Source organism: Dermacentor albipictus, unplaced genomic scaffold (genome assembly GCF_038994185.2).
Source record: "Dermacentor albipictus isolate Rhodes 1998 colony unplaced genomic scaffold, USDA_Dalb.pri_finalv2 scaffold_17, whole genome shotgun sequence".
In the NCBI taxonomy this organism is placed as follows: Eukaryota; Metazoa; Arthropoda; class Arachnida; order Ixodida; family Ixodidae; genus Dermacentor; species Dermacentor albipictus.
The window spans coordinates 7,178,799-7,191,684 of NW_027225571.1; the positions used below are offsets into that span (position 1 = coordinate 7,178,799).

Here is a 12,886-nt window from a genome sequence, read left to right on the forward strand (position 1 = left end):
ATGATAACTCATTGTACAGTTGTATACTAGTAATGAGCTGTTATTTTTTTGTGTACGATCATAGCATTTTACTGATGCTAACATATGGGGCAGAAACTTGGAAGTTAACAAAGAAGCTCGAGAACAAGTTAAGGACTGTGCAAAGAGTGACGGGACGAAGAATTTTACATCTAACATTAAGAGACAGGAAGAGAGCGGTGTGGAACAGAGAGGAAATGGAAATAGCCAATATTCTAGTAGACATTAGGAGAAAAAAATGAAGCTGGCAGGCCATGTTATGCGTAACGCAGATAATTGGTGGGCCATTAGAGTTACAGAACGGGTGCCGAGGGAAGGGAAGCGCAGTCGAGGATGTCAGAAAATCAGGTGGGGTGATGAAATGAGAAAACTTATAGGTCCAAAGTGGAATCAGCTAGCGCAAGACAAGGGTACTTAGAGATCGCTGGGAGAGGCCTTCATCCTGCAGTGGAAATAAAAATAGGCTGATGAAGATGATGAATGGGTTCTGCACAATTTTGCATTGAGAGTAAGCCTAAGCCTTCTTTGTGTTGTGTAACTCTAAATTTGGCTTTCAAGCCCAAAGCTTCTTAGTAATGTTAAGCAATGCCAAAGAAGAAAGGTACTCACAGTCAACGTAGTGAATATAGTAGATGGCTTTGTTGTCAGGCAATTTCTTGATGGCAAGCACCTCAGCGAGAGCTGGAAAGTTCATAATAAGAATGACAGCTAGCACAAGCAGAAATCTCATTCATATGGACAGCCAAATAACTGAGAGCATGGTTGGCTAATTGTACATGAGCATTAAGTTCATTAAAAACTATGTCTAGGATGGTAAGCGACATGATCACTCTGGAGTGTGCGTTTGGTATATGGCCAGCACAAAGGGCTCTTTGGCTGTCCTGTCTAGTCTGTCAGTGGCCGACTCTGACCACCACTAGAAAAAATTAGAGCAGCTGCTGCCGTCTATTAACCGTGTGTCCATCCACATAAATTCTTGATCGTACTGCACTCAGCTAGCCCATATGAGAATGTGGCCTCCACAGCTAAGAATTCTGCACAGTGAAGTTTTGCGAGACTTGAGTTACTCTATTCGGCTAGCCTATATGAGAATGCGGCCTCTACTACCAAGAATTCAATCTGAGACCCCATGCTCTGCAGGAGACAACTATAGCCACTGAGCTTCTTTTAGTACATCACTTGGTACAAAACCTTTTCTGTGGCCTCCTGATGTATGGCGGTGACAGAATACGTGAACATTTAATAACAGCACTTCTTTGAGTGCGAGTATGTGAATACACCTGACAAATTCTCAAGAGTTGCTGGTTAACTTTAAAGGGTTACAATTTCATCAGCAAAGTATTGCTTGGGACTTTCCTTATGAATTCTCAACACTTCAAAGTGTGCCAGCAACCCCTGTGGAACGTGTCTGGTGTTCAAGGGCACCTTCTCATAAATATTTTTAAATGGAGGTTACTGAATACACCTTGTCTGAACTGAGTTAGAGCACTAAAATGCTGCCACTGCCAGTGACCTTCTTCTCTTCTTCTTCTTTTTTTTTAACTGTTCCCCAAACCTGAGCCACCATGTCCATGTGGAACCCCTCAAATCATTGTGCTGAGATTTGGTACTGGTGTGACCTCATTACAGGGGCAATGTGAAACTTGCTCTTGCTGCCTTATCTTACCGGGCAGAATACTGGAACACACTGATACTGTTGTCTGCAACTACAAGGTACCCCTAATGTTATGATTAATGGGATTTCGTGTTCAGTTCTGCAAGACGCACTGCTTTGTTGCGAGGCTTAAAAAGAAATTGTGGCCATTGTGTTATTATGCGAGCAATTAAAAGGGTAATTAACAAGGTTTTCAACAAAAGGTTGTGCATATTTCACGAAGATAAAGGAGAGAGCTGGCAATCTATTGAACAAAACACTGGGCTGCGAGTAGAGTCATTCCTCAACATAAGAATATAGTGAATAATCGTATATAACAAAATAAATGTAGAATTTACTTGACCTTACTTACTCAAAAAGTTCTTACTTACTAAGTTCTTACAATAAGTTCTTCTTGGTATACCAAAACTGAATATGCGAGATCTGCTGCAGCATCGGTCATAGCAAATCAAATTGTTGTTTGCAATGACGTATTCTGGTAAATAATATGTTGCAAATACAGTCACCGACTGGTTTTTCAGACACTTCATCTTTTTTTTTTCAGACATGCACAATTTGTCAGACCTTCTCATGACAGTACCTCTAGATTGACTAATGGTAACAGCAATTTCGGATGCCACACAGTACGCTGCTTGATTTTTAACATGATCTGCAAATGCAATGCTGCAAACACGATGGTTTAAACATGTTGATTGAATACAGAAACACAACTTTGGTTGCCGGCTTTCAAAGAAAGAGACAAACAACCATTGGAAGCTGGCTGTCAATATGTTTGCACAAGCAGATCTCATGGCGAGTCAAGATTGCATGTCCATGTGATCTACTGCACGGATTGGCTGACACAGGTTAATCTGTATGTAGTCCCTCGGATTTCGAAAAATTGGTCGATGACTGTGCTCAGCAAGAGCAACTTGAACTGGCACATTCCTAACATCTGTAAATTGAGTGATTTGTCAGCCTTCGCATGACAACAGACATCAGTTTGTGAAAGTAATAGTACAAGCCATGGCAATGTGTGAAGGGAAGCCACATGCAAGTCCTTTCCATGCTACTTTTAGCCAGTTTTAAACGGTACAGCTGGCATAATGTAAATTTTTTTTTCATTTTTAGTGTGAAGTGTGCAAGAGAAAAAAAAATACAGTGCCTACCTTATTATCCACACGTAAAATTTGATCACTAGCCCAATGTACACCGCTATGTATACATGTTTAATAGTATACTGTATTGCATTGAAATTTGTTTCTAATTTTCTTATGCTTAAATTCATGTCATGAAATTTTTTTTTGGCCAACGAAAAAAATAGTGTGCCTGAAGCAGTTTGTTTTCATGCAGGCTTGACAAAATAAAACAAAATCGGAAGAAAATTCAGCACTTTTAAAACCATTTTAGCTAATATAAACGTGCAAGAAATGTTCATGTCGGTCACTGCAACAAAAACTTGGGAGCCACCTACATAGCGACAGCTGTAGAAAGTGCATAGGAGTATAAATGATCAGTGGTGTCTTCATGGTTATATAGTTGCAGGTGCCAAATAAAAAGCTTTTGGAATGCTGAACTTGTGAGCAGTGTCTCATGCTGCCAGCTGCCCTTGCAGATAGTTCGATTGCATTGCTCTAACCAGTGGAACATCTTGACAATAACCACACCAAGCTTCTACCAAGTTTAACAGAAATCTTGGGAAGTGTTTGTCATTCACTCTACAATAAAAACAACATACAACTTACGCCAGTCATCACTGTTCTTCATGCGACAAGGCAGCCGGCATCCCACAGTAACCTGGGGCAGAAGCAAAATGATATTGTTACTAAATGTGAACTTATACGCATGTCAATTCAGGCCTGCCAGCAACAAACACAGTGACCACTGCAAACCGCAAGAAACATGCAAGCCACACCCCAAATATGCAGCCCAATAAAAAGTTTTTTCACCTTTTTAATCAGATCTATTGTAAAAAAATGTTGCCAGTGCGATGTGGCTTAGCAAGATTCAACGCAAACATGATACCCCTGTACATATATGCTTGATTTGAATTATTGAGTCATTCGATACCACTACATCTTCCACAAAATGACTTAACTCTTTCTCAGTACTACACCATTAAAAAGCAACTTTTCAATGTGTCCTTTGATAGTGCAACAGATTTCAATTAGGACAAAATATCTCTAAAGCAGAAATATTAGGTGATCTCTTTATAGTTGCTAGCTGATTAGGTGCACTTTTTGAAAGCAATAAAATTGGTAGGGTTCCTTTGTATTTTTAAACTATTGAGGGCTCATTAAAAAAATAGAAACATATTAACAATATATTTAAAACAGAAATATCACTAGAAATAGTGCAGAATATCTAAATAAAGGGATTGAGGATTATAGAATGGTTACCATTAGCGCTTTCGTTAAAACAAAAAACAACAATGAAAAAGGAAAAACAGTTTGGCATCTGCTGCATGTAAAGATAGCATTTGGATAAAGGCAAAATGCATATGACGACATGGGCTTGTCTAAAGTCAGAAAATGATGACTGCTCAATACAACTTGTATTGTCAAGATCTCTTAAGGGGTTGAAGAGAGTCTGGGTCCAGTAGATAAAGACCAACCTTTTTATTATCCACACGTCTGAACAGCACAAAAGACTAGGACAGAAGAAAAACACAGGCGCTGACTTCAACCAAGCTTTATTTGCGAAATTGCCAGAATTATATACTTTAGACATGAGCAAAAAGTAATAAAAAATTTGTATGATGTCACACATCTCGTAAACCCTTCTCGCATCGCACGAAGTGGCAATAAACACTTGTTGAATTGGTAAAGTACAGTGCAACCCAGTTATATCGAACTTGCAAAAAAAAACCGCGCATCAGTTTGATATAGGGCATAATATGATATAAGCCTGCTAAAGAATTGGTCGTCACAAAAGCATTTACCATATTAAAAGCACTTTATTGTTGAAACTAGCTTAGTTTTGCACGAAACAGTTCTGTACCTTCTTCCGCTTGGGCAACTTCGCTGCCTGCAACAGCACGCACTTCTCCACACTGTCTGAAGAGTTGGATCAGCTGAAGCCGCAACGTTCCACATTCGTGGAGAAGTGCCAGACTAGTGAACCAATCACCTTAGAGGATGGAGGCAAAGGATCGTCATTGCTTTTCATTGTGCCCGCTTTAACTTGTATTCGGTACGATGTTGTTTGGTAAGAACCAAACTTTGGTGACACCGGCAATGGCTTCGTCGCACTCATAAGCATTTTCAGAGCTAGTCATCACAAAGCATGCAGAAACTGGCACATCTAAACCAGTTTTGGATGAACCACTTGTACACGGCCACCTCGACGTCATGCCCGTGCGTACGCATCGGGCACCATACGGAACGGGTTGTTTATCCGCTTTAGCCCTAATCTCCCCCTTATTTTTCAAAGATCGTGCTGCGAGTGCACCTCGGAATCTTGTACCCTGCGGTGACATCCGACTTCTTACCGCGTTGGACTCGATTTACGATTTCAAGCTTCACGGTGAAAGGCAAATGCAGTGCACTTCACGCTAGCCATCACGGCAACACTGTTGGAGAAGGCCCACAAAGCGCAACCACAACGAACGAGAAAAGCAGCAAGGCAACTCGGACCTGCACTATCTTGCACGATGAGGGCACAAGAGCCTCTGATGATCATTTTTTGCAGGAGGGTCTCGGCGACTCACTTGATGCGGCGCAGTCACGATAGGAAAAACGGGTGGATGGAGCTGTGCCATCAGGCTAAACCACTTTTGTAATATGTTGGCGGGTTTCCCCGCCGCTGCAAGGGAAAGCCAACTTCTGGGGGCACTTTTACACCGCTTGGCGTTCGATATATCGGGAGTTGCTGCTATTTTTGTTTGATGTAAGCGTAATTTTTGCAATATATACTCATAGTAACTATACCGCATTCAGAAATTGTTCGATGTACAGGATAATTCAATGTAAACGGGTTCGATATAGTCGGGTTCAACTGTATGTCAGAAACAACAGGCTCAAAACCTTGACGTTTCACAAGCAAAAAGTAAAAAAACATAATCCACAAACTGGAAAACTTTCACAACCACTTTGCTATCAAGGCGGCTAGCAAGAAGTCAGTCATGCTAAGCAAGAAAAATGTCGCGCAAGATTGGTGCGATACATGAACCAATGCACACACCACTTTTTTAAAATATAAATGTGTTCATTCTACGAGACAAACGTTGATAAAACAGCAGATAAACAGCTGTTTTATCAAATAATGTGTTTGGCTCAAAAGCCCACAAAGCTATTTATTCATTCTGTGTAACTGCCGAGATGACATATTGCTTTTAAAACGAAGAATGGAAGCGAAAAGCTTTGTAGCGCACCGAGTCTAAATTGGTTAGCCAGTTCAATTGACAAAAGCAAGAAGCCTAGCTTGGATTTGTTTTTCACTGTCAAAATCCACAAGGTTGACTGGCCGCTACAAGTCATTATTTCTGAGAAATTGGCTGGCAGAAATTGGCTGGTTTGTTTTTACAGGAGAAACTTAACGTGCTAAAAATTGATGACCATTTTCTGGTGAAAGACTAATGGAATCATAGCATATATTTCAAGTAACAACAAGAACCTTAACACCTGCTCTATTGACATCAAGGACCTGTACTACTCTTTACCACACAATACCCTACAGTGCATTGAGGGCTGTATTGACCAGTATGGCTCAGTTGCGTTCCAGAACGCTTCTGCTGTTTCAGTGAGCAGCTTGCTTGAGCTGCTTTGATTCTACTGAAGTTCAACAGTTGTCTCATGGAATGAACATGTTTACATTCAAACAAGCGGTGTGTGCATTGGTTCATGCATAACACCAATCTTAAGCGACATTTTTCTTGCTTACCATGACCGACTTCCTGCTAGCCGCCTTGATAGCACAGCGGTTGTAAAGGTTTTCCGGTTTGTGGATTACTTTTTGTTACTTTTTGCTTGTGAAGGTCAAGGTTTCGAGCCTGCTGTTTCTGATGTACTTTGCCTATTTACCGAGTGTTTATCCCCACTTCTCCTAATGCATGAAGTACCGGTAGATGCCTCATTAAGGTTTTTAGATTTGCGTCTTAATATTGCTAGAGATCGCCTGTGCTGCATATATGAGCACCGAGGGAACAAGCCACTTTTGTCTTATTTGTCGGCCCATTCCAAGCTGGTTAAATGAGGCATTGTAAATCTTTGCTCTACAAATGCCCTAAATGCCATCACGGAAACGTGGCTACACAATGGGATTTTTGACTCTGAATTCCCTCCACCGGACTATATCACAATTCGGATGGACAGACAGAACAGCAAAGGGGGCGGCGTCGCCCTTTTGCTTTGGTCAGACCTTAGGTTTTCCGTTTTTCCAGCTCCTCTAGATACGGAATCGGCCTGGTGCAAACTTTACTTGCAAAAAATGCATTTTGTGATCGGAGCTTTCTATCGCCCGCCCCGGAACAATGGTAGACTCACTTCTAGCAATCGAAACGTTCATGCACATGCACAACCTAGGTCCTTCCAACTTTATTTGTCTCGGTGATGTCAACGCACCAGGCATTCACTGGCCCTCTCTACTGACATGCGGTCATGATGCCACTTTCGATAAAGAACTTCTAAATTTTTGCCTGAATTTGGGGCTTACTCAGATCGTTTGCGAGCCTACCAGGCAGACTGCTCTTTTGGACTTGGTCTTTCTTAGCTCGAACCTTGCCGTGAATGATTACACTTGTGAAGTGGTAGAAGGCATTTCTGATCATAAGGCTGTTTTTGTTTCCCCTCCGTGCATTGTTCCTAAACCATCCTTCACTCTTACATTTTGCGATTTCAATCATGCTGACGACACCTCTATTCTTGATACATTGGCTGATGGCTTCGACACTTTTGAAACACTCAGTATATCATGTGACGTGAATGTTCTCGTGACATATTTTGAAAATATTGTCATGTCATGTATTGAACACTTCATTCCCATCAAAATAAAAAAGAAAAATATTAAAATCCCTTGGATGAACAGGGATATACTACATCTTTCACGTTGTGTTCGCAGGCTTAGACGATTTAAAGACCCCCATAATCCAGTACACATTGCTAGGTTTGCTAAGGCGAAGGAGGATCCGCGTACAAAAACCAAATCAGCTAAAGACTTTTTTTATAGCCTGCAGCTGCCGCTTCTGTTGAAAAGTAACCCCCAAGTTGTGGGGAACCATTTTTCCTCGTGACAGCTCTTATACATCTTTATGTGTGAACAACGAAATGACTAGTGATTCGTTATTAATCTCCAATGCCTTCAACGATTAAGTCCGTTTTTACTTGCGATAATTATATTGTTCCTCCTTTTTCAAACATTCATCCAACTTGCTCCATTAATGATATCTTAGTTAGCACAGGTGTCTTAAAAGTCATAATAAATCTTTATACAAAGTGAAGAGCCTGATGGAATCCCGAATTTGTTTCTTGTTCGGTATGCCTTATAGACTTCATGACACCTTACTCTTATCTTCAATAAATTCCTAACTTCCGGCACAGTACCTTCACCATGGAAGATGGCTAAGGTGCTTCCGTTACATAAGTCAGGTAGTAAGCAGCATTTTTTCTAACTACCAGCCAAATCTTTAACACCATATTCATGCAAAATACTAGAGCATATAATATACAAACACATTATGGAATTTCTTGAATCAAATAACATTCTCTCTAATGTACAGCATGGATTCAGACATGGATTCAGCACCACAACACAACTTGTCGAGTTCATGCATGACATAGCTTCTAACCTGGATAAGGGATTTCAAGTTGACGCTACATGGCAACTGAATATTACTGAACTGAACATGGCAAATGAATATTAACTTCCATAAGACTGTCGTTATGTCCTTCTCTAATAAAGCTAGCCTGTTCTTTATCAGCTAAGAATTTTATGATAATTTAATTCAACGTGTATCTGAATATAAATATCTTGGTCTCACGTTCACCACTAACCTGTCCTGGTCAAAGCACATTGATTCCATTACGACTAAAGCTCTACAAAAACTCAGTTATTTAATCGTACACTGTCTAATTCTCTGCGCAACACTAAATTACCGTTATACAAAAGTGCTGTTCACCATATACTTGAGTATGGTAGTATCGTTTGGAATCCCTTCAAGCAGTACGAAATAGAGTTGAGGCCATCCAAAGGAAAGGCATTAGATCTATCTACCGACATTATGACCACCAGTTCTCACCATGATCAGTCATGTCCTCACTCAACCTAGCATCCCTCGCCGAACAGAGACATATTTATTCCTAAAAATTTTTTCACGGCATTATTCATTCATCTTGTCTCCTCTTCAGTAATGAATATATCACCTTTGTAAAAATCTCCTCTAGTAGGAGACATCACGCGCTTAACATTACACCCTTTTCTGCACGCACTAATACTTTAAGTATAGCTTTTTCCCGCAAACAATTGAAACTTGGAATTCGCTACCAGGAACCAATCGTTCTCTCCCATTAAACGAATTCTTGTCTGTGCTCCCTCAACACTGCGCTTAACTTTCTTTCTTTGTTGCCTACAGCATTTCTTTTTTGTATTATATTTTATTATCTACTCCTGCTATAGCCCAACCAGGGGCTGCAGTACGTGAAAATAAATAAATTAAAATAAGTCGTGCTGCCACTCTTCAACGCACAATCTCCTTGCGCAGGCCTTCCAGCTGACATGTGATGGGTACCCCGAGCTTTTGTTAGCTTCGGTAGCAGAAAAGATATTAAAGAAAGCCATGCTGGGAGACAAGGCACCAGCAGACTGCGCTGCCAGAGACAAGAAGCAAGTCACGGTACTCCCTTACTGGCACAAAATATCACACAGCTTAAAAAAGATGGGCAATAAAGTAGATGTTAAAGTTTTTTTTTTCTGCTATCGAAAAATTATCAATGCTTTGTAAATGCTCATGCCACATGACAAAATATTTGCACTACTAACCATAGGAGGGGGCTTGTAGCATGCACGTGGGGTGTGGTTTACACGATTTCCCTGACTTGTGGAAAGTATGCTGGCCAAACGAGCAGATGTTTAAATGAGCGATTGAAGGAGCATTTTTACAATGTTCACACAGCCATGCAAGGTCATCTTGGCAATCACTGCAGAGACTGCCCTGGTGTGCCTAAATTAAAAAAATGTGTCATAATCTCTAAACACCGTGAACAGCTTACCCATGAAATCATAAAGGCTGACAAGATACAGTGGCTGGGTGACCTTTGCATAAGTCTGCCATCTATTGCCCTCACCAAAAACGAAATAAAGAATCTGGCTGTGATGTGAAAGGGTTTCACGAGATTTGTGACATCATGCAAATGCTTTTTTCTACTTTTTGCTCATGTCAAAAGTGTATAGTTCTGGCGGTTTCCAAAACAAAGCTTAGTTGAAGTAACAGCGCCTGTGTTGTGTCCTATCTTCCATCCTCGTGTTTTGCGCTGTGCAGCCATATCGCTATTGAATCACCCACTCGTCCAAGCTTCCACTTCATCAAACTTTTTAACTTGTTAGACCAAAACGTCTCCTACTTCACTGACAAATTACACTCAACTCAATAACTCCCAATGGCCCTCCACACACATAATTCTAGGGATGCAGACGGTGCACCCAACCACAATTACACCACAGAACAATAAAACAGCCTTGCCCTTGACATAGCTAAGTTACGACTAAAACTTCACGTCCCCTAAATAAAATATATTGACTTCAAGTTCAATGCTGACAATGTGTGAATTCACATAGCAGTTTGTTAAGAGTTACCCACAGCTTAAGCTTTCATGCAAAGCTTACATATTTGTCAGCCAATAAATTAACAGTACGCTATGCTTTAGATGAACGAGAAGGGAAACGGGGAAGGGCTCGATTTTCGTTAATGACAACCATGTACAGCCAACAGGCATTGAAGCTAAGGAAAACATATGGGTATAATTAGGTGTGGTTGAAATAGAGTTACAGAAACTATAAATGAAAAGGGCAAATAAAAGTGGACAAAAAGACAACTTGTTGCCAGTGGGAGCCCAACCTTCAACCTGAGTTTGTGGGTCCCCCTACCACCGACGACAAGTTAACCGTTCACCCATTTTCATTTTCCTTATTATTCACATTTCAATTTCAACCACAGATAATTACCCCTATGCTTTCATTGGATTCATTGCCTGTTGGCTGTACACAGTCATGATTAGTTTATTTAAGTATACTGCAGTCAGCAGTGCTGCCCAAGCAGGAGGTTTTTTTATACATCAAGTGAAATGACAGATAATTAGCGAAGGCGTTTACATTTGTACAATCAACAACAGATGCTGGCAGACAATTCCACTCTCCAATTGTGAGCGAAAACAGATTTCTGAAGCATCTTCGTCCTTGCAAAGTAAGGGAGGATAACATCCGAGTGATTTATTCTAGATGACCTGTGTTGCGCATGGGAGAGATAAGTTTCACACAGCAAACCAATTCTGCTCTGATAGATAAAGCATTTTTAGTCTCGCAATCTTTTGGCAGACACGGAGCGGCTCCAGATTCAGTCGCTGCAACATATCGGCAACAGATGATGAATACAATAAATATAGTAGCGAGGTGCTGAATACAATCTACTTGTGCAATATCTTTAGTGTAGTGTGGGTCCCACACTGCCAAAGCGTCCTCAAGGACTGGTCGAACTACAGTGCACCATGCCTCAAGTTTAACACTTGATGGTGAGGCTTTCAATTTTCTGCGAAGAAAACAAAGTTTATTAAATGCTGCTGTGCAAACGTTCTTCAAACGCTTATCCCATTTTAAGTTGCTCACGATAGTTAGTCCTAGATATTTGCCAGAGGTTACTGGCCGATTACTTCTATTAGCAATGCTATATGTACGAGACGGTGGCTTTTTCTTTGTGGTTATTGTCATAGCAACTGTTTTATCAGAATTGATTTCCATGTCGTTTCGTTCGCACCAGTCCGCAAGTTTACAGAGACTATTGTTCAGTAGTGTTTGGCAAGAGGAGTATTAACAATACTGTACATCACGCAGTCGTCAGCAAATAATTTTACTGTAACAGTGATCGATGTTAGAAGCAATACCATTTATATAAACGTATGCATAAAGCATAATATTGCCCATTTTACTATCCAAAGCCTCTAAACTTATGCCGTCAGTACAATAGTAATCACTTTAATGGGCCCCTCACCAGGCCCTGTCGGAAGTTCTTGTTACACACTAGAACTTGCAGAGCGAAGCAAAGAGTTCGAGAGAAAAGGGTTTAGGAGTAGCCGTGATAAGTGAAAATGATATAAAGGAATGGGGCAAGCTACATCCTCCTCCTCCTCCCAAAAGCAGACGCACTCCCCTCTTACTTCAACCTTTGTCTGCAACATTCCTGCCTCCTACCATATTGGAGCCCTGAAAGCTCATATAGTACGTACATTTTTCTCATGACCCTCGCCTCCGTGATTCTTGCTTCCTTTTCCTTTTCTTAAAGCATAGTGGACATGCGTGCTGCTATACTCTTTCTGAACAGCCAACTGCCCATTTCACAGCATTTAGAAACCCAAGCATGCTAAGCAAATGACCATGCAAGTGACAGACTGCGCACATCACTACACAAAGACATGTCACACACCACACATAACAGATGTACTGTATGAAAGAGCTTGTGTTGCTGCATACAGTGCATCTATTACTCAAGACAAAAAGAAAGCGATAAATTCTTTTTCAAGCAAAGTCCTTACTTCGACCATATTTACCACAGCAGGGAGCACATCCTGGAGAGAAAAATGGAAAGCATGCGTGGCACCATGAGTTTCCTCAACTAGTCCAACTACGAAAGAGGAACTCTGCTAGAAAAAATGCAGTCAAATAAGTTAAAAGGTCACAAGCACAACTCCATTATGATTAGTACAAGAGCCCCCAGCAAAAAAAATGCATCATGTAACAAGATAGAAGCTCTCCCACCTACTACAAAAAGAGTATTTAAAAATACGAGCGGAAATGTGTGTGTGCACAGAGCCTAACTGTAAAGGGGTCCTTCAATACTTTTCCAAGATGGTAAATATAGCCACCCAGTTGCTAGACATGCACGTACGAATACTTGCTTACATGAATGATAGTGCAACACAAACAAGGACAAAGGAAGAACATGGCACAAGCATTCCATCAGTCCCGTGTTCTTTCTTCTGTGAAATTCTGGTTATATACCATTACCAACTAGCTTGTCCATTAACTTTCTTT

At 40.8% G+C, this 12,886-nt stretch overlaps 2 protein-coding genes across 9 annotated transcripts in view; one reads left to right on the forward strand and one right to left on the reverse strand.

Annotated features, from left to right (window-relative positions):
* Positions 1 to 12,886, forward strand: part of LOC139052024 (uncharacterized) — a 266,591-nt gene that overhangs the window by 168,215 nt on the left and 85,490 nt on the right. The gene's annotated exons all lie outside the window — the stretch shown is intronic.
* Positions 1 to 12,886, reverse strand: part of LOC139052022 (histone acetyltransferase KAT5-like) — a 181,327-nt gene that overhangs the window by 130,103 nt on the left and 38,338 nt on the right. For 4 of the 7 annotated variants that reach the window (XM_070529090.1, XM_070529095.1, XM_070529092.1 and 1 more), the window contains 3 exons: positions 12,388 to 12,420; positions 3,397 to 3,448; positions 628 to 699 (listed from right to left, as the gene is read on the reverse strand). In XM_070529090.1, the coding sequence (XP_070385191.1) occupies positions 628 to 699; positions 3,397 to 3,448; positions 12,388 to 12,420 (157 nt within the window). The remainder of the gene's footprint in view (positions 1 to 627; positions 700 to 3,396; positions 3,449 to 12,387; positions 12,421 to 12,886) is intronic. The other 3 variants (XM_070529091.1, XM_070529096.1, XM_070529094.1) reach the window with 1 other exon arrangement.